Raw genomic sequence first — 21,707 nt, 5'->3', positions numbered from 1 at the left:
ATATGATTTGGTTTTACCATTTTATTAAGACTTACAAATAATTAAATGAGTTTTGAAAGCAGAATTTTTCCTTTTAATACTAATATAGTAGACATAAAATATTTTGAATTAACTAAAAATCACAGACTTAATTGTACATTCAGGTAACAATATTTTCAACATAAAAAAATAACTATCTCTACTTGTTCGAAACTTTTACAACTTTTTGACTTATTTTATACAATCTTTTTTTTTTTATAATCTTGTAACTTTCTCGTTTATAGTGGGTGGTTCTGTTTTTGCTTTCGGTACAAGAAGTGATGCGACGCTGCATACTGAAAACAAGATAAATTTGTCTAAACAAACATACGTAAAAAGAACACGAAATTTGATAAGCCTAATCATAAATCCCCCACTTTGTTTCGATAAGAATGAAGTAAAAATTATGTAATGTCAACGTCCGTTAATAGCGGCCAGCCGCCGATCTATATACTTAGGTACACCACATTTACAAAGTCTATAAACAACTTTAAGAACGCTACGAAAAAATATGACTACAAATATTTCGCTGTCGTTAAAAATATTTACCCAACAGTAATCCACCAAACATATAGAAGGTGGCTTCACACGCAGCATTTATCATGACTCCTGCCACATTAGTGCCCACGATGGAACCACATCGACCCACCATCATCGTCAGACTGACAGCCATGCCTCTGTTATAAAAAAAAGGGTATATAAATACAAACAAATATTCATACAAGTTTGTCTCTGTCCCTTTCGGGTGGACAGAGTCAACAGTCTCGAAGGCTGAATGGCCTAGGCATCATTCAGCTGAATAGATTATTGTGATTAAGAGATGGTACAGGTTGCTCGCCCGTTGCCTTTAAAGAGAATCCCAAGTAAATTAGTCATTTCCTTGATCGACCTTTACATCCTGCACGGGAAAAGAGCTGGCGCACGTTTTTTCTTCGCTACCTGATCAGGATGGAACGATATACGCTTGGTGACGATATTTCAATGAAGGGACGCCATCTGTTGGCATGTATGTGTACATAATTAGTTATTATTCTGAGGTGGAAACTTTCCAGTAAAAACTGATGCTTAATTGTGTACCAATAAATATTTGCGTTAACGTATTCTTTCGTGATTGTTCATCTGTACTAGTATTATAATCTCTGACTCGGTCTAAGCATCGCTCATTCACAGTAGGTATACCCATCTACGTACCTAAGATGCGTTGGGAAAATTCCCACCGACGAAGCGTTGACCGGCCCAATAGCCAAGGCGGTTAACGGAATCGATGACAGCAGAACAGCGAATACCATGTCTTGAGTCACGTGGTTGATGAGGACACAGAAAATGCCAATGACCAAGAAGACCAGGATTAGAAGAACCTTTTTACCGATGAATTTGACCGTTATACTGACGGCTAAGGCTATGAAGGCACAGCTAACTGTAGCGATCGAGTTGATGACAAAAGTCATTGTGTCTATGCTGTCGTCACATTTTGTTTCTTCAATTGTCTGAAAGATAGTGAAGTAGTATTAGTGAGTATAATATCTAAATGGAGAACAGTTATTACATTTTAAGACTTTGTAAGTTAAGTAACTATATAACAGACGAAGTTTTTATATAGGTACTTTGTTATAAAAATGTGACAAACACAAAATTGTTGTATCGGTTAGTTAACCAGTCTTTGCAAAAAAGCGTTAAATATAGTCATACGGAGCAGAGATGCGATAACATATTGACCAATGACATTGCATAAAATTTCCGCTCCGCAATCGTACCTATTGTATCTCGCTTGTTGTGTCGTGTCATGTCGCTTCTTCGCTTCGTCGCTGCCTCGTTCCGCGTCAATGGACAGGCAGTCTTACAGCCTTACCAAAGGAAGAATGTCAGGGTGGCACATTCTAGTTTCAAAACCACTATAACCTATGTTGGCAATTCACAAATAGCAATTTACTTCAGTTTAACCTGATTCAGTCCTTGGGCTATGACTCCGCAGGCAGTCAATCCCTCGCTGTCGCCAGTCAGCACTCGATTCAATACGTCAGGGACCCACATGTATAGGCCATTTAATCTGAAAAATTTAAATACATAAAATATAAATGTAGGTACCTTGTAACAATAAACGGTACCTATGTAAAGAAAGTAAAATCATACCCTAAAGAGCCTTAAAATGAAATAGGAAGTTCAAAATGGTTTCGAAGTAGGAAAGATCACGGTAAATGATATTAAGACTATGTTAGGTGAAATTAGTGATAGAAGAATAAAATAAATAAACCATTCTATTGACTTAAAACCTAATTGAAAACTGATATCTGCAGCTGACCATATTATAACGTTCAAAGGAAGACTTTATTATAGGTGCCTTGAGTCGGAAATCTGTCCTTTCGCATGAAATTGGTTATTTTTTCTTGAACGTGAAAAGATAGTTTCATTGTACTAAATATTTGTTTATCTTAAAGGATTATCATTAGGCCAGCAGCAGGTATCGTTGCGGACAATAATGAACAATGCACGTAATGAAGATAAAAGAATTATCGTCGTAATTATCGTAACGAAAGTGTTAAATAATAAATTAGATATAAGATAAAAGTAATAAATAATGTAAGCCATAAATAAATAACTATCTTATTTACTTGATTATAAAAACATTCAGTGCAACATGGTGAAATCTTTAATTATAATTTAAATCTAAGATTAAAATAAAAGCCGGCTGGTCTGGTAGCGGAAAAAGACACAATATGTGCTAACTCCTTCTCTTTCCGCGCAGTTTGCAAAAGTCAATCAAGGTATACCCTTGGCTAAAGGCTATTAAACTTGGGATTCTTGTGCAAGCAACCTCACTCAGTCACTATCTGTAGATCAATTTCACTATTAAGCCTGATGAAGCTGATAGTGGCATTCTTTCTTTTCATGAAAGTGTCAGAAGGTACGGTCTACTTCGATTATGAGATAGGATCATAGATCATAGTTATTTAACAATATACAAATAAAAATACACTCACATACTAAATACGCCGAATAAAAGGAATCCGTTTAAAGCCATCCACTTCAAGTAGGGACGCCGTAATAGCGGGACCGATTGGATTTTTAGTGATTGCAAGAAACTAAGTTTTTCTTCGGTACTAGCGGGCGGCACTTTCAGTTTTTTTATCTGAAAATATTTTTTGTGTTATAAACTGTAGTTAAAAGATGGTCAAGATGTTGACAAAAGATGCGACGGGTCGGCAATGGGTCTTCATATTTCAAGACAGAGGGATGACTGCACTTTTGATTACTGTAGCGAGAGGCGGATTCCGTAATCAGGGAGTGTGGAACTGAGCTATCCGGTGGTGTTAATATTACCTACTTGTATAGTCGGATTTGAGAAATAGGAATATACTTAGGTAGTTATTGCGTGGCTAAAACGACCAAGGATCCAGTCGGCGATTGTTACTTAAAGTGCAGTACGTCTGAGAGTCACCGACAATATAGTCTTATCTTACAAATCCTTCAGTGTGCAATACCTATCTTTGCCTTTGTATCCACAAAATGTGATCGACTTTCAGCATGGCCTCATGTCGTCTCCCATTTGTTTAATTGGCACTCAATAGGTATGTATAATAAATCATATAGTGATTTTATGAGCCGATTACCTTTGCCTAGTTACTACATTTACAGCTTGGAGGCACATATCCGATGATAACAATCAACTTCCATTATTTTCAATTAGATAAGATTTTTCAAAGACATAACGATAAACTGAATTATGTTGTCTCATCCTTATCATTTCGGTACGAGTATAAGTAACTCAAAGTTCTAAACTGTCTATTTTTCTGCTTAGGCACTTTTACAGTTAATTCAATACCTACATGTTTTATGTTTTCTCAATTTCTTAAAAAAAATTATATTGCTTAATTAGATTGCTTTAACAAAATAGCAGGAAACGTGTTTCAATATTTAAGGAATAAAGACCTCACAATATTTGAATTGACTGGACATAGTACCTCTAGACGAACATTGATTAAAAAATATAAACATCAAAAACAAGTAATACAATAAAAATATCCCTTTATCTATACTTACTGCCTACTTTCTGGTACCATCGAATAAGAATAATGTTCTTATATTAACCAGATTGTTTAGATCTATTAGTGTTTTCACGTGTAAGATAATTAGTATATTACGCATATTGGTGTACTAATTTGTGTTTCTTATTTACCAAGAATCATTGCCCACATGCGACAGTTTCGCGTAATATGATTTTTATACCTATGGCTAAAATTGTCGGAGGTACTTACCGGAAAGTCTTCTGGTGATTTGCCTTTATTTCCCGCATACATATTCTGCAATACTTTTAATGCCTCATCATATTTGCCTTGCGATAAGAGATACTTCGGGCTCTCCGGTCCAAAACTCATGAGGAATGCAGCGATGAAGAATGTGCAGGAATACAGTATGCAAAGCAGACGCCACGGTCTAAAATCATATGCTCCAAAGTTCGATCTGAAGTTAAGGGGCAGTATGCCAAAACCAAGCACTGAAAATCATAGAATTGAAGAAAAAGATGACCAACACAAAACTTTGATAATGTCACCGGGACGCATGTGATATCCGTAAGGGCAACGACATTACTGGCTACAGGATAGGCATAATTTATTCAATTGTAAAAAGTAAGACTTAATTTTTCCATTAATGTGGACTTTCCACATCATAATCAATGTGAATCCGAATGGCCAATGATCACGCATTTCATGGACTCTGTATCGCGGGGAAAAGAGTAGTTATTAAGAAAAATATTTCATATAATGACTTACCAGGTACAAGAGTGGATCCAAATATCTGCATGGCGTTGGTGATTGACAATGTGATGTCCCTGTGACGTAGAGGCAGCATCTCCCCAATGAACGTGTATGGAACGGCTGCTGGACACGCTATGCTGGCAACATATTTATTCAATCACAACTAGCTTTGGCCCACGGCTACGTTCGCGTACAACGTCGTATACACACAGAAATCGGAATATAATATTATAACTCTTTTCCAGAGAAAAGGCATAGACTACATTTTTCCACTTGGCACTAAACCTGCATAGTTCTTTCGCTTTATCCACATTTATAACTCTCTTCATGTAAAATCATCGGTTACGGGTACACTTGACCTGATGACCTGTCGTTTATCGCTGCGGGATAAATCTATTTAACTATAAATATCGTTAATTTGGCAATAATGTTCTTTAGATAGTATAGGGAGCACTCGAGACGATTTCCGACGATTTCCCGACATTCCCACGGGAATAAGAAAATAGGCCATTGTGTGCACGAAGTTGAGCGCGCCTTGAGCCCTAACAAATACTTGAAAAAAGGACAAAAATTACATTTTATTCCGAAAAAAAAAAACTGTTCTTGTAGGATTTGCGATAAACAACAATGTGTGCGAGCAAAGTTGCGCGAGGAGCGAATTTTCAAAATAAATGTCTGGCGTAACAAAGAATTTGATTTATGCAGTATTTTAAGAAAGTAACAAGATACCATAGGGCTGTAATAGTTTTGAAGATTGTAAAACTGACGAGTTCCGGCATGAAAGCCGACACTACTCCGAACAAGCCGGCCGCTAGGGAACTGAAGATTATCATCCTTTTTCGGCCTCGCGTATCAACCAGGTAGCCCCACGGGAATGACGTCACTACGATCCCTGAAATTGGAAAATAACATAACAGGAGTCTCATTGATTGATTTTAACCTAATATTTTTTGCGTGGTGATGCACGTAGAGGCGCAACATCGTGGGGAAACCTGTTCATTAAGGATATATTTTTTTTACCCATCGGTATATTTTTATTGTATGCTAGTATTTAAATTTCTCTAGCCTACTGGTTGTTAAACCAAACTAGTTGGCTAGTGTTTTTGTTTTAAAGCATTTAGGATATTCGATGTGTCAAGACGGAAATCGCTTCAAGTAAAAACCTGACTTACCTAATCCATGATCATGGTCAAAGGCGACCCGAGGCTCCTTTCTAGAGAGGTGAAAATGTAACCTGATGGCTAATGCCAGGAAGAAGAAGAGTGATTTTGCCTTTGCATTATCACTTCCCGGCATTTGTCGCGGGATACGCCTATGATTATGATACGGCTATGGAAAATTATTATGACACGGAGCGATTGCCCTCCGACTTCCGTTACTTTTTATTATCAGAGGAACCTATCCCAGATTACGTTAAGGAGAATATATTTAATATACATACATACATACATACATAAAATCACGCCTCTTTCCCGGAGGGGTAGGCAGAGACTACCTCTTTCCACTTGCCACGATCTCTGCATACTTCTTTCGCTTCGTCCACATTCATAACTCTCTTCATACAAGCTCGGCGGTTTCGGGTACTTTTGACCTGACCCTTTACCAGGACGTCCTTAATTTGATCAAGATACGTTCGTCTAGGTCTTCCCACTCCGACCTTTCCCTCCACACTCTCCTTGTATATCTGCTTAGTCAACCTGCTTTCATTCATCCTCTCCACATGACCGAACCATCTTAACATACCCTTTTCTATTCCTGTAACTACATCTTCTTTCACATCACAACATTCCCTTATCACGCTGTTCCTTATCCTGTCACTCAATTTCACACCCATCATACTCCTTAACGCTCTCATTTCCACTGCATTTATTCTGCTTTCATGCTTCTTTTGCCATACCCAACTTTCACTCCCATACATTAATGTCGGGACCAACACGCCCCTGTGCACAGCCAGTCGAGCCTTTTTGGATAGTTTCTGACTGCTCATAAAGGCATGCAAAGCTCCATTCACCATGTTCCCCGCGTTCACTCTCCTTTCAATATCACTATCATACTTGCCATCTGATGTAAACTTTGATCCTAGATATACAAACTCTTTCACTTGCTCCACTTTTTCTCCTCCAATCAAAATATTACATGCTGTCATTTCTATCTCCATTTCAAAAACCAGTGTTTTAGTTTTACTTACGTTCACTTTCATTCCTTTCTCTTTTAAAGCTTCATGCATACAGTTTACCATCTCCTGTAACTCCTCCGCTGATGACGCCAGTATAACCTGATCGTCGGCATAGAGCAGACATTTGACGAGTAACTCATTCATCCTTAATCCACTTTTAGACTCTTTCAAATCTGTCAAACAGCTATCCATAAATAGGTTGAACAGCCACGGTGACGCAACACATCCTTGCCTAACGCCTTTCTCAATCTTAAACCACTCAGTGTGCGCTCCGTTTATCCTGACACAAGCACTCGAATCCTCATATAAGGATTTCAGTGCTCGTATTAAGAGACTGCTCACCCCATGCATAGAAAGTGCTGACCACAATTCATTCCTCTCAACTCTGTCATAGGCCTTTTCCAGATCTACGAATGTGCAATAGACTTTTTGACTCTTGGCCAAAAACTTTTCGGCTATGCACCGCAAGGAAAAGACCTGATCAGTACATCCCATTCCCTTTCGAAATCCCGCTTGAGCATCCCATATTTTGTCATCAGTTTTTTCATATTTAATATACCTAAAATAATATTATTATTTTTTCGCTAAATAGATTAATATTTAACTGGAGTGATAAAGTACCTATCTCCCTAACCGTCCGGCAAAGACGCGTAATTTTATTTAGATAATGTATGTTTTAAGAAATTTTTAACGCACGCTGCCATCCTGGTTCTAACTTTTTGCAATAAATCGCCCTTCTTAAAAATTAATTAAGATAAAAGAAGAAAAAAAAAATAACATAAATATAGATAATTTAATCTAACATTGGGTACTAGATGAATAATGTAAAAGATCATTGAAAGTAGGTAATTATATACGAAGTCGATTGCGTGTTATTAATATCAACAATTGTTTCAGAGAAAATTAATTAAACGCCCTTCTATTTAATCGTTAAGTAACTATGGGAGAATGACAATAGTGCATCCTCAAAATCATGTTTCAAGAACATAAAAGAACAATAAGAATAAAATAATATATGAGACGGAGACAGACTATGGAAAAAGAATTTAAATTCAAGTATAATACAGCATTTCTAGATAGGTCTAGAAATGCTGTATTATACTTGAATTTAAAGGCATAATGTGTCTGGCTTTCTGCGCATTTGAGGAGCTGTCAAATAAATCTCATAATTGAGACGGTTTTACGGAAAGCAGTTGTATTTTATAATTAAAAGAGTATTCCAATTAGGTAATGCCAGTTTATAAGCAGGGCAGGTATTCCTTTGTTGCCTTGAATGTTAAATTTTCTTCGAAAGAAATTGTTTAAATGACTATTGTTGTGTTATCACGATATGGTTAATAGTTTCCAAGAGATAGTTTCATAGTAGGTCTGTTCCCGTTGGCTTTGCCTTCAATTATATTGGCTGTGATATGTAGAGAAGTACGCCCATAACCCGAACAAAATTATTAGAACCGTTACATAATACAGGAACGAATATACGATACAGAATATACGATAAGTTCTTGCATTTTTCTACCTTAACCGGTGCGCAGCGTAGGTAACAAAATGCCAGTTTCGAGATTATTTTAACAATAACTTGGATATATTTTTTTTCATGTAACTGATGATCACTAAGTAGGTAAGTTCGGCGGTTGGTACGAAAGTTCCATGTTGTTCTGGTTGGTAGTGAAGAAAAAACATTGTTTGTGAAATACATCAAGGATGTTCTGACTTTCTTATTTAAGGTGATGAGCTACCGACCTGATCCTGTTTCTGCATATCAATTCCATGTTCAATCAATTGTATGTCTACCCCGTAAAGAATAATGACCTGGTATGTATATGGTAAAAAAGTTTAAGAGTTACCAACCTAAGTATGGCACTGAAGAGATGATCCCCCTTTGAGCGTCCGTCATGTCCAAGTCACATTTAGCTGCCGGCAGGACGAAAGAGTATCCCATAGGTTCCACAATCGACGCTATCAGGAACAAAGCGAGTACTAGCGAGTATTTAATGTTGTACCATCCCATGCCTGGCGGAAAGATAAAGGTATTAATACTGATGATGCTGAAATGTGAAGATACCTGTTATTATAATCTAAACGTCTCACCAGCCAAAAGAAGACGCCTTTTTGACTTAACAACTTACTCAACTAATTCTATCGTAAAAGGCCAACAAGAGGATAAACATCCAAATTCATCTAGTGCAACATAGCTTTCAAGCTGGTCTCGTAGCGATGAAAAACCTTTTTACTATTTTTTTTAAGACTGTCCGAGTCCGTTGTCAAGGAAATCGTTAATCCATACCTGTCCTTTTACTTTACATTAAAACTATCAACAACAACCCTTACCCACCCTTAAGAAAAAATAGACATGGAGGACGCCCTCCCCCTAAATTGCCTTACGCCATGAACGGATGGCGCCTTGACAACTTATTCAGTTTTTATAAAACAAAACGCAATTGATAAACATTCTCAAGCCAGGGTCGGATTACGACTTGTAATTTAGATAATAGTCATGACCTGACCGGGTCGGGTATTGATCGTTGAATGGCTCAATGTAATTAAAAATTAAAAGGGACAACTAATCTATTAACATTTAGGTATGGAGATGATTGATATGGATCGAATATGTTTGAAATTTACGGACAAAAGTATTGACTGAGAAACTTATTGGTTCTAAAAAAACGTGAAAGACTTTATATTGAGTTTTTTGGGATTACTTCAATCCTTATTTTATAGGAGGCGCTACAAACACTACCTAGCAGTATTATTGTTCTAGCTAGGCTTCTATTAGGCTAAACCGATACATTTTATAATTCAACGGCTTTAGTTTGTAAATAAAGCTGTTTCATTAAAAATAATTACGAAATTTAATTATTCAACTACATCGAATTAATTGACTTCATAAGTATTGCCGGTTACTGAATCTTTGAAATTATCGACCAATGAGTAGGTACACATCACGCATAACTCTCGTACATAATCAGGATTTTCAGTGTAAGTAGTTTTCAGAATAGTTTATAAAACGAATCTTAATTTTTATTGTATGTTGTAAACCCAAAAGTTTATTGACCTGGTTTTATTTTTTGTCAATAACAGATATGTTAGTGTTAATAAGCCGAATTAAAATGTATATAAAAATGTATATATTACTTAACAAATAAATTTATTTCAGTAGCTACTTACCTACAACTGCGAGGGCTTGGTCCAAATCAGCTGAATTTTCATCACTTTTGTCAATATTTTCACTTAAAGTATTTATATTTTTCTGCTCCATTTCAATTGAATAATCACTAATATCTTACTTTATAATTTTAAAACGATCATTGTAAATTTTTTGAAACATGAAAATGGTATTTTAGTCAATTTGCGTCACCATGAGCACGACCGCTTGTTTCGAGAATCACGACCGATGTAAAAGCCATGAAATGAAAATGCAACAAAGCTAACAAATGTACCTAATAAAATAATAAAAACATTAATGTAATGTGATAATTATTATCAGTGGGATAGGAATTAATGTAACGTAGGTATCTATATGTTGAATTTAGATATAAATGCTGTAGTTCGCCAAATTATTTAGTAGGTAGTCTCTTATTATCAAGCGTGCGTCTGTTATACTGGGTCAGTAGGAATCAACTATTTCAAAGACCTCTTGCGTGGCGTGGCACGGAATCATTCTTATCAATCAAGGTACAGAACACAGATCAAGTGCATTCTAACGTTTTACTCCAATCTAGAAGGAAAAAAAATTGCACAGTTATTGCAAAGGGTCGAAAGTTAAAAATGAAAAAAAAAGATTCAAAAAGGTTCAGTTCAGGTTAATTTCAGTTTCACATAATTCTTATGTGAAACTGAAATTATTTTGTTTCATATTCTCTTCAATGATGATTTTCTCAAAGAGATTAGTTTTTGAGATGGATGAGACATGAGCTGTATAAACAGTGTTATCTACAATAAAAGGCGACTTATCAAAGATTTCTTTACTCCTTTAGCATTTTTTGTAACAGCCGCATTTTCTGCTAGAATGTGTAAGTTTAGGGTTGTTTCTTTTTGTTCTGTGCCAATTTTCCTTCAACCAGAGTTGTTGAGACGCTAATACATCTACATCTTTTTTTACATCAGAAATTAGACGTTGCAGTGGAATTAATTGCTTTTCGTAAATCTTTGACAGAAGGGTTTGAAACGTTTCGAGTTCACGCTTTTCACAAAGTTGTGATTGTTTTTTTGTTTGTGTTACATCTGTTTCAGGTACACTCGATAAATTTTCTGAAACATAGAATTAACTTAAATTGTATACTTAATATAAAATAGTTTGTAGGTACAACATAAAAACAAATAGGTATAAGATTACCTAGATAGAGCGACGGTGGTTGAATCGATAAGGTGCCCGGTTAAAATGCGTGCGGCGCAAAAAGGCACAGGGTCGAATCCCACTCTGGCCATATATCAATTACTATTTTCGACGTTATGTACATTAGTTTGAATACTAACCGATGCGCTTACGGTGAGGGAAAACATTGTGAGAAAATAATTTACCTTCAGGTTTAGGACATGAAGAAGGCTTTTGAAGATCACTTGCTACAACTTGAACCATCATGTACTTATGGGCGTCAATTGGAACTTTGACCACATTTTTGGGGAACATTTTAAATTGAGATTTGATAATTGTAACATTGTCTTGCGGTTGTCTTTTGATATCTTTCAAGGTATCTAGTGATTTTATGACACTCTGGTTTTGATCATTTACATACAAGTGAAATGCGAGGTCCATATTTATGACGTCTGGTTTTACTTTTGAATCGCGTTGCGAAAATGAAAAAGTACTGTTTTGTACGTTTATTTCACTAATAGGTTTTGAATGAGATCTTGATTGAAATTTTACAAATTGATTATATGGGTCTTGAGTTTGATCTTTAACGTCATTGTTACTACGTATATTTTTGCCAGTAAAATCTTCTTCTTTAATTCCACTTAAATCAAATGTTCGTTTACTGTCCAAAAGATTATGTTTAATGTCCATATCTCTAGCAATCTCATCACTAATTTGATTTTTAGTAGACACTTGATTTTGCTCTTCATGAGAAATTAAATTATCAAGTCTCTCTACATTTTGCGAATTAATGCTTAAAGAAGGAGATTCTTCATTATGAAGTGAAATATTTTCGTATTCCGGCTTCAGGCTAATGTCATTGTCATTGTTTTTAATAAATAACGTATGTTCAACACCAATATTATCTAAAGCTCCACTATCACCTGCTGTGTTTTTGATTGGAACTTGATTTTGTTCTTGCTGAGAATTTAAATTATCCCATCTATCGCTGCCCGCAGTATCAAGGACTAAATAGTTAGAATCTTCATTTTCAATCAACGTGTTTTCAATTTCTGGGCTGAAGCTAGAGTCGTTTACGTATTTACTATTAATTCCATCGCCTATTTTCTTTGAATTGTCTTGATGTTCTATTTCCTTTGAATTATCTTGATGTTCTATTTCCTTTATATAATTATATTCAAACTGATCATGAGATTGAATAAATGTTATTATTTCATCATCATTATTTACTTCTGGCTTTTCACGATAACCATCTCCGAGGATTATTTTTGAAGATTCACTTTTGATCTCTTTTTCGTTATGTAAAATATCGTTAATAATTGGATCAGTTTGTAAAATATTGTTATTGTCTAATACCTGTATATCATTTTTATCAGGCAAATTATATAAAGACGAGTTTACTTTCATGTAGGTTATATTTTCATTCAGGTCCATGTTTTCATCTTCGCTAGACTGTGTTTTTCGAATCGGGAATTCATAATTATTACCAATGATATCGGTTATCATTAGTTCTTTGTTATCACTATTATTTAAAATTTCGACATTTTCATCGGTATTTGTTTCTGGTTTCGGGAAACGTGATAAAGAATCAGTTACAATTTTTTTACCTCCGTTAGAATTTATCAGAAAAGATTGTTCATTTTTGTTTAAATGTTCATTAACATTTTTTTGAATTTCTTTATTTATGTCGGAGGGCTCGTTTTCATTTGATAGATCACCATTGTGGTGATTAGTTGTGGTAATTTGTTTAGCAACTCCTGCCATTAAAATAGGAATTGTTAATGCTCCTCCAGCTTTCAAGCAAGTAGTAACAACGTTTTCGTCATTATCTTGTATATTTTGTAATGATGGATTTGTTTTACTTTGTAAATCAATATTGTCGCTACCCAATCCTAAAATATCTTTGTGTTCTTCTGATACATCTATAAACTCATTATCTTTTATGTGTTTATTCTGAAGCGAAATCTCAGAGATGCTTTTATTTTCGTCATCATCATTGTCTTTCCCAGATCTTAACATGTTTTTTGACTCAATCTCTAAGTCTAAATCTCTAGATTTTTCAGTTACTATTTCACCAGGGTAAAGTTTCGTCAATATTTTTTTACTATCAGAAGTATAACTTTCTGAAATATTATTATCCGACTCGTTACGTTGAATATCCTTGATATTTTCCCTTTCAGGAGAATGGCTTCCACTTAATTTTTCAATGACATTATTTTCCTTACCCATTTTACTGGAAGAATTAGTAATGTACATATCGGAATACTTAGTATCTATATATGGGTATTGTAAAGTAGTCGAATCATGTTTATTTATTTCTGTGTTACTTTGAACTGAAATTTTGCTACATGCTTTTGGTTCATATGAATATATTTCTTCATCAAAAGGGGGGTCCAAACATCCACCTGAAAAAAAATTAACTTTTCCGTAAATATTAAATTCTACCACTTTTATAAGTCGCATCGACAATATTCGACGGCGCAGGATAACAAAATGTAACGCTGAATGAAAACCTAATAAAATAACGACCTTTTAACAAGTAAATTGAATTCCTGCGCTCATGATAGTGATTTAAAGCGGTTAGTTTAGTTCGCGGATTCAAATGGCGCGCTCTGATAGGCTCAACCACTCAAATATTTTCGCGCTGTACAAAAATTTTAATTACATCATTGATTGGTACATCGGTGTTACTTAAAAAGTGGTAAAACTAATAATGATGATTTGGCAAAGTTTTTGGAGTGATGGGCTAGGATGGGCTTGTCGATAGTGGTTTTTATCTTTAGTTTTCTCCTGCGAAGTCCACAAGAAGAGACGGAGTAGTAGTATTCTGCTTGTAACCACATAATGTAGGTATTATACGTGTTCGTTATTTTTATAGTTTTAAATAAAAATTAAAATTAAAATTTCCCGGACATCATTTCTATTCTACTAATTATGTTCAAAATATGTATTTACGTCGAGGGATTAGGATTAAGATTATGAAAATAGGTAAGTTCCCACCTAAATATTTTAATGCAAGTACATTTACCTGGTTTACATGTTTTTCCAAAAAACATAGTTGGTTTTTGTGTGTGAAGCTGCATATCCTGAATATTTTTGGACAGACCAAAATTATGTTTTACAATTTCACTAGATTTGGTCGCTACAATTTTACTACTATCCATATAAGTATCATCCTCATTATCTTCTGAACTTAAACATCCTCCTGTATAAAAACTTATTGTATTAAATGTATTTTCGGGTTGGTAAAAAATAAATGTTAGTTAGCTACTTAATACACTTATGTACCAAAAAACCGTTTCCGCTTCTTAACAGGTTTCTTGTCTGGATCAGTATCTACAAATACTTTAAATGACAGAACAGTTTGGTCGCTGCTGACTAGTCTGATTTTTTCTGGAGATTTTTTTGAGTGTCCAAGTTTGGGAACTGACACAACGCCCTGCTTGAACAATGCTTCATCTTTTTTACGAACTCTAATTTTGAGGTTCAAGGGAGTTGCTTTGGAGGTTCCAGAAACTTCTAAAATATTATTTTGTGGGACCGCTTCCACTTCAAATGCTAAACTGTCAATAATGCGTTCTATTTCTTCATTGCTGGCCATTTCCCTAAAATTATTAAAATAAATTCCCCTTTATTCTTAGGTCTATCGACATCACTAACTTTAAACTAGTATAAAAAGGTAAAAGCTCTGTTGATTCGACCGGACTTTGAATCTGATAATAAAAAAGCCATATAAATCATATCTCATTTTATGGCTATGGTCAGTTGTTTAATAGTTTTGGATAAGTAATAAGAAATGTTTCTTCTCTAGCTTTTCCGTGCTTTATAAGTTACGGCAAGCTGTTGGTCATAGCTGCAAGTTATAGTCGGAAATTCCCATAATAAATGACTAAACATGGGCGCAGATTGCCCATGTTTAGAATTTTAATATTTTAAGAATATGGAATTTCGAGAATATAATATTTGGCGAATACGAGAAATAGGATCCTAACACATATTCAATCATGATAAAAGATGCTCAAATGAGTATACCTATTACCTTAGTCGCTTTTTACGACATCTATGGGAAAATTCTATTATAAACCACGCGGCACTATAGTACGTATATCGTATTTTGTGCATTAAATTCTTGGGCTGTCTTTTTTTACATTTCAATGATTAAATTAATTGTAAAATAAAATTGAAATCAAAATTCGATTAAGAATTTTATCTTAAATTCACTTTATTTCACAATTTTTACCCATCAAACACAAAAGAGTAGACAACACGATTGGATTTTGATTTCTTTCGAACATAGTTGTATGACATAGGATTTTGATTTCCTTTACAAACAAATCCTAGCAAGGTGCATTTTCTTATTATGTCATTCAGCGTAGTCTTAATCGGCGCTAGTTCCTTTTCTACTGCTTTCATAAAGTCAGCAACTCGTACTTCAGGTAAAACCCTTTCATATGAATTATTACTTATTGGGTAAAACGATTTATCATCAATTTTCATAATTCCATCAAATCCTTGCTGTCCATCATAATTTTTAATTTCCTTTATTGTTTCAAAACCATACGTTTCAATAGTACTTTGAAATTGAGTAAGATTGTTTAAAGTAATACGTTTCGGTTCTTGTATTTGCAAGACGATAAAATTGGAAAGCCTTCCTTTTATATGATCAGGTACACTTTCGTCAGTGTTGACTGAACAAATTGGAGATAAACTCAGCTTGCGATCCATTTTACAAGCAAACGAAGAAACACAATCTGATGTATCGTTGAAAGACACAATATCTGATTGATTGCGATGGTTACCTAACTCACTCATAAGTTGAGTGCTCGTTATTTTGTCAATTAAATATACTTTTTCAATGTGATACCTATTATTAATACTTATATTATTAATAAATTGAGTGCCTTCGTCTTTTAATTCTGAAAAAAGGAAAATAAAATCAAATCTGTAAAATCAATATAAAAAAAATCTATGTGTTTTAAAAAAAATATGTGCACACTGGTCACTCGAGACATATTCGAAGAATCTTTGTTTTTAGTAGGTACATTTATCTACATAAATTTTGCAACACATGCTAACACGTATGTCGTTCTTTCCTTTACCTTTTGCTTTGTATATATTTTTAATAGGTACTTGTCCAGTATTGCTAGATGTGACTGGATTATGTTTTGTCCTTTGAGTTTCGTTGATATTTGTCCCTGTCGCTTGATTTTTTGTAGGTTTTAAGTCTTCATTTTCTACAATTTCTGACTGTTTATTCAGAAGTAAACTGTCACTTAAAACTTTTGTGATATAACCAGATTTGTCACTTAAAATGGTGAACGATGAAGATGTTAATAAATCGACACAGGAGTGGTAAGTTTTTATTGCATTGTCATCGTCTTCTTTGGTCACTAATTTCTTTTTTAGAATTACTTTATATGTTATTGGTATTGTATATTCTATAGTATTATCTCCATGTTGCCACTGAATTTTATCAAGATTTTGTATACATGACACTTCTGGCACAATTTCCAAACTACACTTAGAGTTACTTTTACACATATTTTTGAATAGAGGTGTAAATCTCAAACGAAGGCACGAAGTATCCATGTTGTCTGTCTTTAAATACATTTTAGTTTATTCTGTAAAAAAATAATAACAAGAAAAAAAGGTAAATAAGTACCTAATCAAATTTAAACAAAAATAATTTAGGGACACAAAGAAAATAGAGTAAATATTAATGTGAAGATTGTTTCTTTTTCCGCTTCAGTCAGGAAGTCAGTAAGAAACCTCACAACCCTGGAGAGGAAATAAGTTCCATTCTATCATTATAATTTTGTAATCTACTTACCTGCCTCGTGAAATTTAGGTCGTCTTGCAAGCATTAGTGATATTCACTTATATCAACACATAATTTTGAAAAGAATCATATGAATCCGTGTACTAAAATTTTGTTATTTGCCACGTAATGACATTTCGTTGTCACAAAATAAGTTTTGGTATTTTTTATTCATCCTATAGTAAAAGAATGAGGTGGTCTACGTGTACATATTTATAACGACTATTTCTTACTCGCAGCTTTGCCCGCGAATTTAGCACTATTTATAAAAGAATACAGGGTTTTTCGAAAGTCCCCCAGGAACTATAGTTTTACCGGAATGAAACCCTATGTCCGTCACTAGACTCATAATAATTATAATACAAGGGTTACACAACAAAATTAGGAGTCAGTTCAGTCTATCAGTTTGCTCAGAATGATGGGAGAATTATCGTCTAACCGGTTAACTGACGGACTGATGATCCAGAATAAAAAAATCAAACATTTTAAATATTTTTATCATTTAGTTATAAATGACAACTAAACAGACTTAAGTATGGATTCTGTACAGTTAAAATGAATTATCAGCAACTTCACTTCGATTTCTTGTATTTCCAAATCTTAGAAACAAACAGCAACCCCAAACATTTTACTAAATGTCTAATTTGTGTAAGTACTTACTTAAATGTTACTGAAAAATTAAAAAAAAATTAAAACCATACCAAAGAATAAAAATTTAATCGAAATATGTATTAGTAAATTGTGGAAAAGGCATAGAAGACTGATGAGGTGGTAAGAATTAACGGATGAGACGACAAGTTATTAAGCTAAAAATCATCGTCATGAAAGTTACTTTATTATATTTACAGATAAATATTATATTTATTAGGTACTTCCCTGCTATACGGTTTTATATCTCGTTGACGCATTAGGAGGTAAGTTAATTACTAATAAACTTAATCTTTATGATGTGTGAATTAACACATAACGAGTTGGTTAACACATCATAAAAATTAACATATTTTTTATTAGACATACTTGAGTGGGTATCAAGATAGAAATATCTCATAAAAACAGCGAATCCCAAATCTTCTAGTAACTTGCATTGCCCCATTATTGGTGCTTCAGGTCTATCCACTCCAGTTTTTAGGATGCTGTTACGTTTTTAAGAGCTGTATCAACTCCTTGCTTTTTTATCAGGAATCCCATAATTTCTTTAGTACTAAGTAATTAATCGGACCAGATTTCGTAACTGAGACATATAACCCGTACTAGGAATAGACACCAATCCAATTGAACGGCCAGTGTAGTAAAGTATTATAGTTAACTCAGTAATAAGAAGGCTTTGGCTGTAAGAAGTTTGAGAAAATTAATAAAAACTAATTTGCTTATGAACTAGGTACTTTAATATTAAGTTACATCAAAATACTAACAGCTTTTAAAATGCCATTCAGTAATAATTTAAATACAAACATCATGGAATTCAGTAAAGGTGGATTCACAACTCTATAAATGGAGTAACTTCGTTTAGCCAAAGGTTTTTTTTTAAATAAAAGTCTTCTTGGGTTACTATCTTTTAATTCCAAACTCTTTCTACTTTACAGAAAATTACAAGAAGCGTTTCCCTTTTTAGAAACCTGTCAACGATATGCGAAAAAATTATTGCTCGACATTATGTTTGAATAATAATTATTTACAAAAAAGAAACGGAATTTTGATGGAGAATAAAAAATACTCTCTGTACATATATAATAGACGAATACAAATAAGTTCTCAACTTTAATTTTATTTACGTATCATATATAAGTACATGTTTCGTCAAAAAGTTTCAAAGAGTCACTTAAAGATTTCGTCAAAATATCTTGCATTTAGTTTCAGTTTTTGATTGTCATGCGATATTATTTTTAACTTGTATTATTTTTAAATTTCAATCCATAGTTCTTGGACTTTTATAATTTTCTCGATAATAAAGTAAAAGTAATCTTAAACCTTTTTACGCTTGAAGGAATAAAATATTCGCATCCAATTTTTTTATTCATATTATAATCCCGCTTCGTATGAAATGATACTTAGTATAAATATTAATCATCTATTTCGTTGAAAGCTTGTAACAATGTAACAATTCCATCAGTGATCCTATTATTACCTACTTAGTAAACAATTGAAAACTACAGTATAGTACAAAACTGCATTTTTAATCAATCGAAATTATTTTATACAATTTTATTTATATTATAATTAATTACAGGATGTACAGTTACATCTAAATAAATATATTTATAATTATACTATCACCTATTTTGTCACGATATAATATACATATTTTCGTATGATTATATTAGGTTTCACGTTAGATTTACGCATAACTTTCTAAAAACTTCAAATTACCATGAAGAATCAGATAACTTATCTTATGATTTGATTTTTTTAAATTTTTGCTTTCTTTTCTACGGAAATATATTCCGATTTTAAGTTTATCATTTGGTTTCATTCTCATAGGATCATATTAAAAAAATGATACTATTTTTGTATCCTCCATATTATCAAATTTACTATTGACTTTTTATTTGAATGGTCATAGTCTTATAAATCATTTATGAAATTTTTATCTACACTTATACCTACTGCATATGTCTCCATGATTAAAAACTAATGACTAACTGTTGAGATCATTATGAAAGCTAGGCGGTGAAAAATTCATCGTATGTATTTAAACACATTCATTCAAGTAGGTTCATACTCTTCAAAAACCACCAAAAAGAAAAAAAATATTTACTCATAAAATTTATGTTCATATAGGTACTCGTAATTATCGCAGTACACAATTTAAGACTAAATAAGTTCTAATTTAATTCACATTTCATGGCAGATTTAATATATTGTTAATATTAATCCAAACGGCTGCACTTACTGATAATGGTCCATTATCCACTTTAAAGAAACTTATCGATAAAATCAGAGCTGAGTGACCTTAAACTCGCGGTTAGAGAGAACTACCGACTTTCTATTAAACATGTTCTTCATCTTATGGCATAGCCCAGAATAAAAAATATTCATAAAAAAATACTTTTTGTCAGATAAGAATTTGCGCCTGAATTTTAATCGTGTTTGTAAATTTAAGAATTGTGTGTTTATAATCTTAAGATTTTAAAACGGTATAAGTAAGTCTGAACTGTGAATTAACATACTTATGAGGGTAATAGAAGTGAATATGTACTTATGAAGTATGCACAGTAGTAATAACTTAAACAATTTTCAAAAATCTAGAAAAAGTAAGTATTCTTTTAAGGGTTTGGGCTTTTTTCTATATACTGATAGTATACCTGACGCAGATCTCTATAATTATTTAATAATTCCAACGAAACAATGTATTATTGTTGTCTTTATGGTAGCTCTCATTTGACCGATTAACAGGCTATTAAAATTATTTGTAATTATAAGTAAAGTGTCTTATGCTACAGTACTTACTACTATTGCATAATTGTCCCACCTACATATGTCGTGCGAGGCACTGCATTATGATTTACGATCCTATTCCATAGAGAGTATTTTAATACTCATACTATTCCTACTCAATTTTGTAACTTCAATCGTGCTCTGTTTTTTCTTACCAACAAATACATTCCATTTATTATAATCCACATTCGGCCAGGATCAATGTGTAAATAGATACAAAAATAATGTTTATTTCCGAAAATAAAATAATGCAAAGAAAACTAATAATTAAGATATAACATAAAATTCAAGTTGGTTAAGCTATTGTCACAAACATGCTTACAAATAAACCTTCATTAAATCTATTAGAAAATTTAATTATATATACATGAAAATTGGAACAAATACAAGCAGTAGTTACCGAGGTAGTCCTAATAGCAATATACTCTAATATTATGATGTACTTTAATATTTTTTAAAGATATGTTTTAGAATATCAGAGTATAAGACATCTTGACCAAATGTGGATAATATTTTGGACATTCTTAGATCTACACACAAACATCACCTTCGGCTTTCTATGAGTTAGCGGCCAATTCACATTTTCTATATAAGATTTAGGTGGTGAAAGAAATCGCCCACTCTAGGTGTAAGTATACTTACTACTTGCATATTGAAAGAAAGAAAAATTGTTTATATTTATATTGTGATTTTTTCTTTCATTATATAAATTAAACCATTAAAAATACAATAACTTTAGAATTTAATTTTAATAATTAACATAAATAATGACCCAGTTAATTTGAAACTTGCCAGATTTCTTATTATGAGTAAAAATTTACTTTGAGCACTTAGCTTTTAACAAAACTTCTCGTAATTGGAAGAAATTTTTTTTTTTGAAAAATAACTAAGCGGCCGCCACTCGTCCTTACATTATTTAGCATAACTTTTCACTCCAAGCCAACTTTTTATGTCTTAGGTACCTACATCAAAACCTGGCTACAATATATTTTTATACTTTATCTGCACCTGTAAGATACCATTTTAATGTTACTCTCTCTAATTTTTATGTAGATAGACCACAATATTTTCCTCAGTTGAAGTTTTATTTAGATGAATTAAAATTATTAAGTACTATATGTGAGATATAGAAAAACTGTACTTAAAATAAAAAAGGTTATCAATTTATTTTATAAATATAATATACTATAATAT

General features: G+C 33.1%; 4 protein-coding genes across 4 annotated transcripts; all 4 read right to left on the bottom strand.

Annotated features, from left to right (window-relative positions):
- Positions 1–6: 6 nt before the first annotated feature.
- LOC106130885 (synaptic vesicle glycoprotein 2C) lies at positions 7–10,351 on the bottom strand. The gene is made up of 10 exons (XM_013329823.2): positions 10,114–10,351; positions 8,797–8,958; positions 5,502–5,664; positions 4,788–4,909; positions 4,272–4,510; positions 2,997–3,145; positions 1,960–2,065; positions 1,210–1,505; positions 568–695; positions 7–314 (listed from the first exon to the last, which is right to left on the bottom strand). Exons 1-10 carry the CDS (start codon positions 10,202–10,204, stop codon positions 235–237), a joined length of 1,536 nt encoding a protein of 511 aa, XP_013185277.2. The 5' UTR covers positions 10,205–10,351; the 3' UTR covers positions 7–234.
- Positions 10,352–10,535: 184 nt separating this feature from the next.
- LOC132901763 (probable protein phosphatase DDB_G0279461) lies at positions 10,536–12,830 on the bottom strand. Its single transcript, XM_060947812.1, has 3 exons — positions 11,467–12,830; positions 10,915–11,196; positions 10,536–10,663 (listed from the first exon to the last, which is right to left on the bottom strand). The coding sequence occupies exons 1-2, from the start codon at positions 12,764–12,766 to the stop codon at positions 10,919–10,921; spliced, it is 1,578 nt and encodes a 525-aa protein (XP_060803795.1). The 5' UTR covers positions 12,767–12,830; the 3' UTR covers positions 10,536–10,663; positions 10,915–10,918.
- On the bottom strand, positions 12,766–15,073 carry LOC106130851 (uncharacterized). The gene is made up of 4 exons (XM_060947743.1): positions 14,549–15,073; positions 14,289–14,465; positions 12,838–13,665; positions 12,766–12,782 (listed from the first exon to the last, which is right to left on the bottom strand). Exons 1-4 carry the CDS (start codon positions 14,859–14,861, stop codon positions 12,766–12,768), a joined length of 1,335 nt encoding a protein of 444 aa, XP_060803726.1. The 5' UTR covers positions 14,862–15,073.
- Positions 15,074–15,496: 423 nt separating this feature from the next.
- LOC106130849 (uncharacterized) lies at positions 15,497–16,856 on the bottom strand. Its single transcript, XM_060947742.1, has 2 exons — positions 16,360–16,856; positions 15,497–16,176 (listed from the first exon to the last, which is right to left on the bottom strand). Exons 1-2 carry the CDS (start codon positions 16,847–16,849, stop codon positions 15,497–15,499), a joined length of 1,170 nt encoding a protein of 389 aa, XP_060803725.1. The 5' UTR covers positions 16,850–16,856.
- Positions 16,857–21,707: the final 4,851 nt, after the last annotated feature.

The sequence above is a fragment of the Amyelois transitella genome, chromosome 14, assembly GCF_032362555.1.
Source record: "Amyelois transitella isolate CPQ chromosome 14, ilAmyTran1.1, whole genome shotgun sequence".
NCBI lineage: Eukaryota > Metazoa > Arthropoda > Insecta > Lepidoptera > Pyralidae > Amyelois > Amyelois transitella.
The sequence above is the reverse complement of the archived record's forward strand: the minus strand, read 5'-3'. Positions and strand labels throughout refer to the sequence as shown.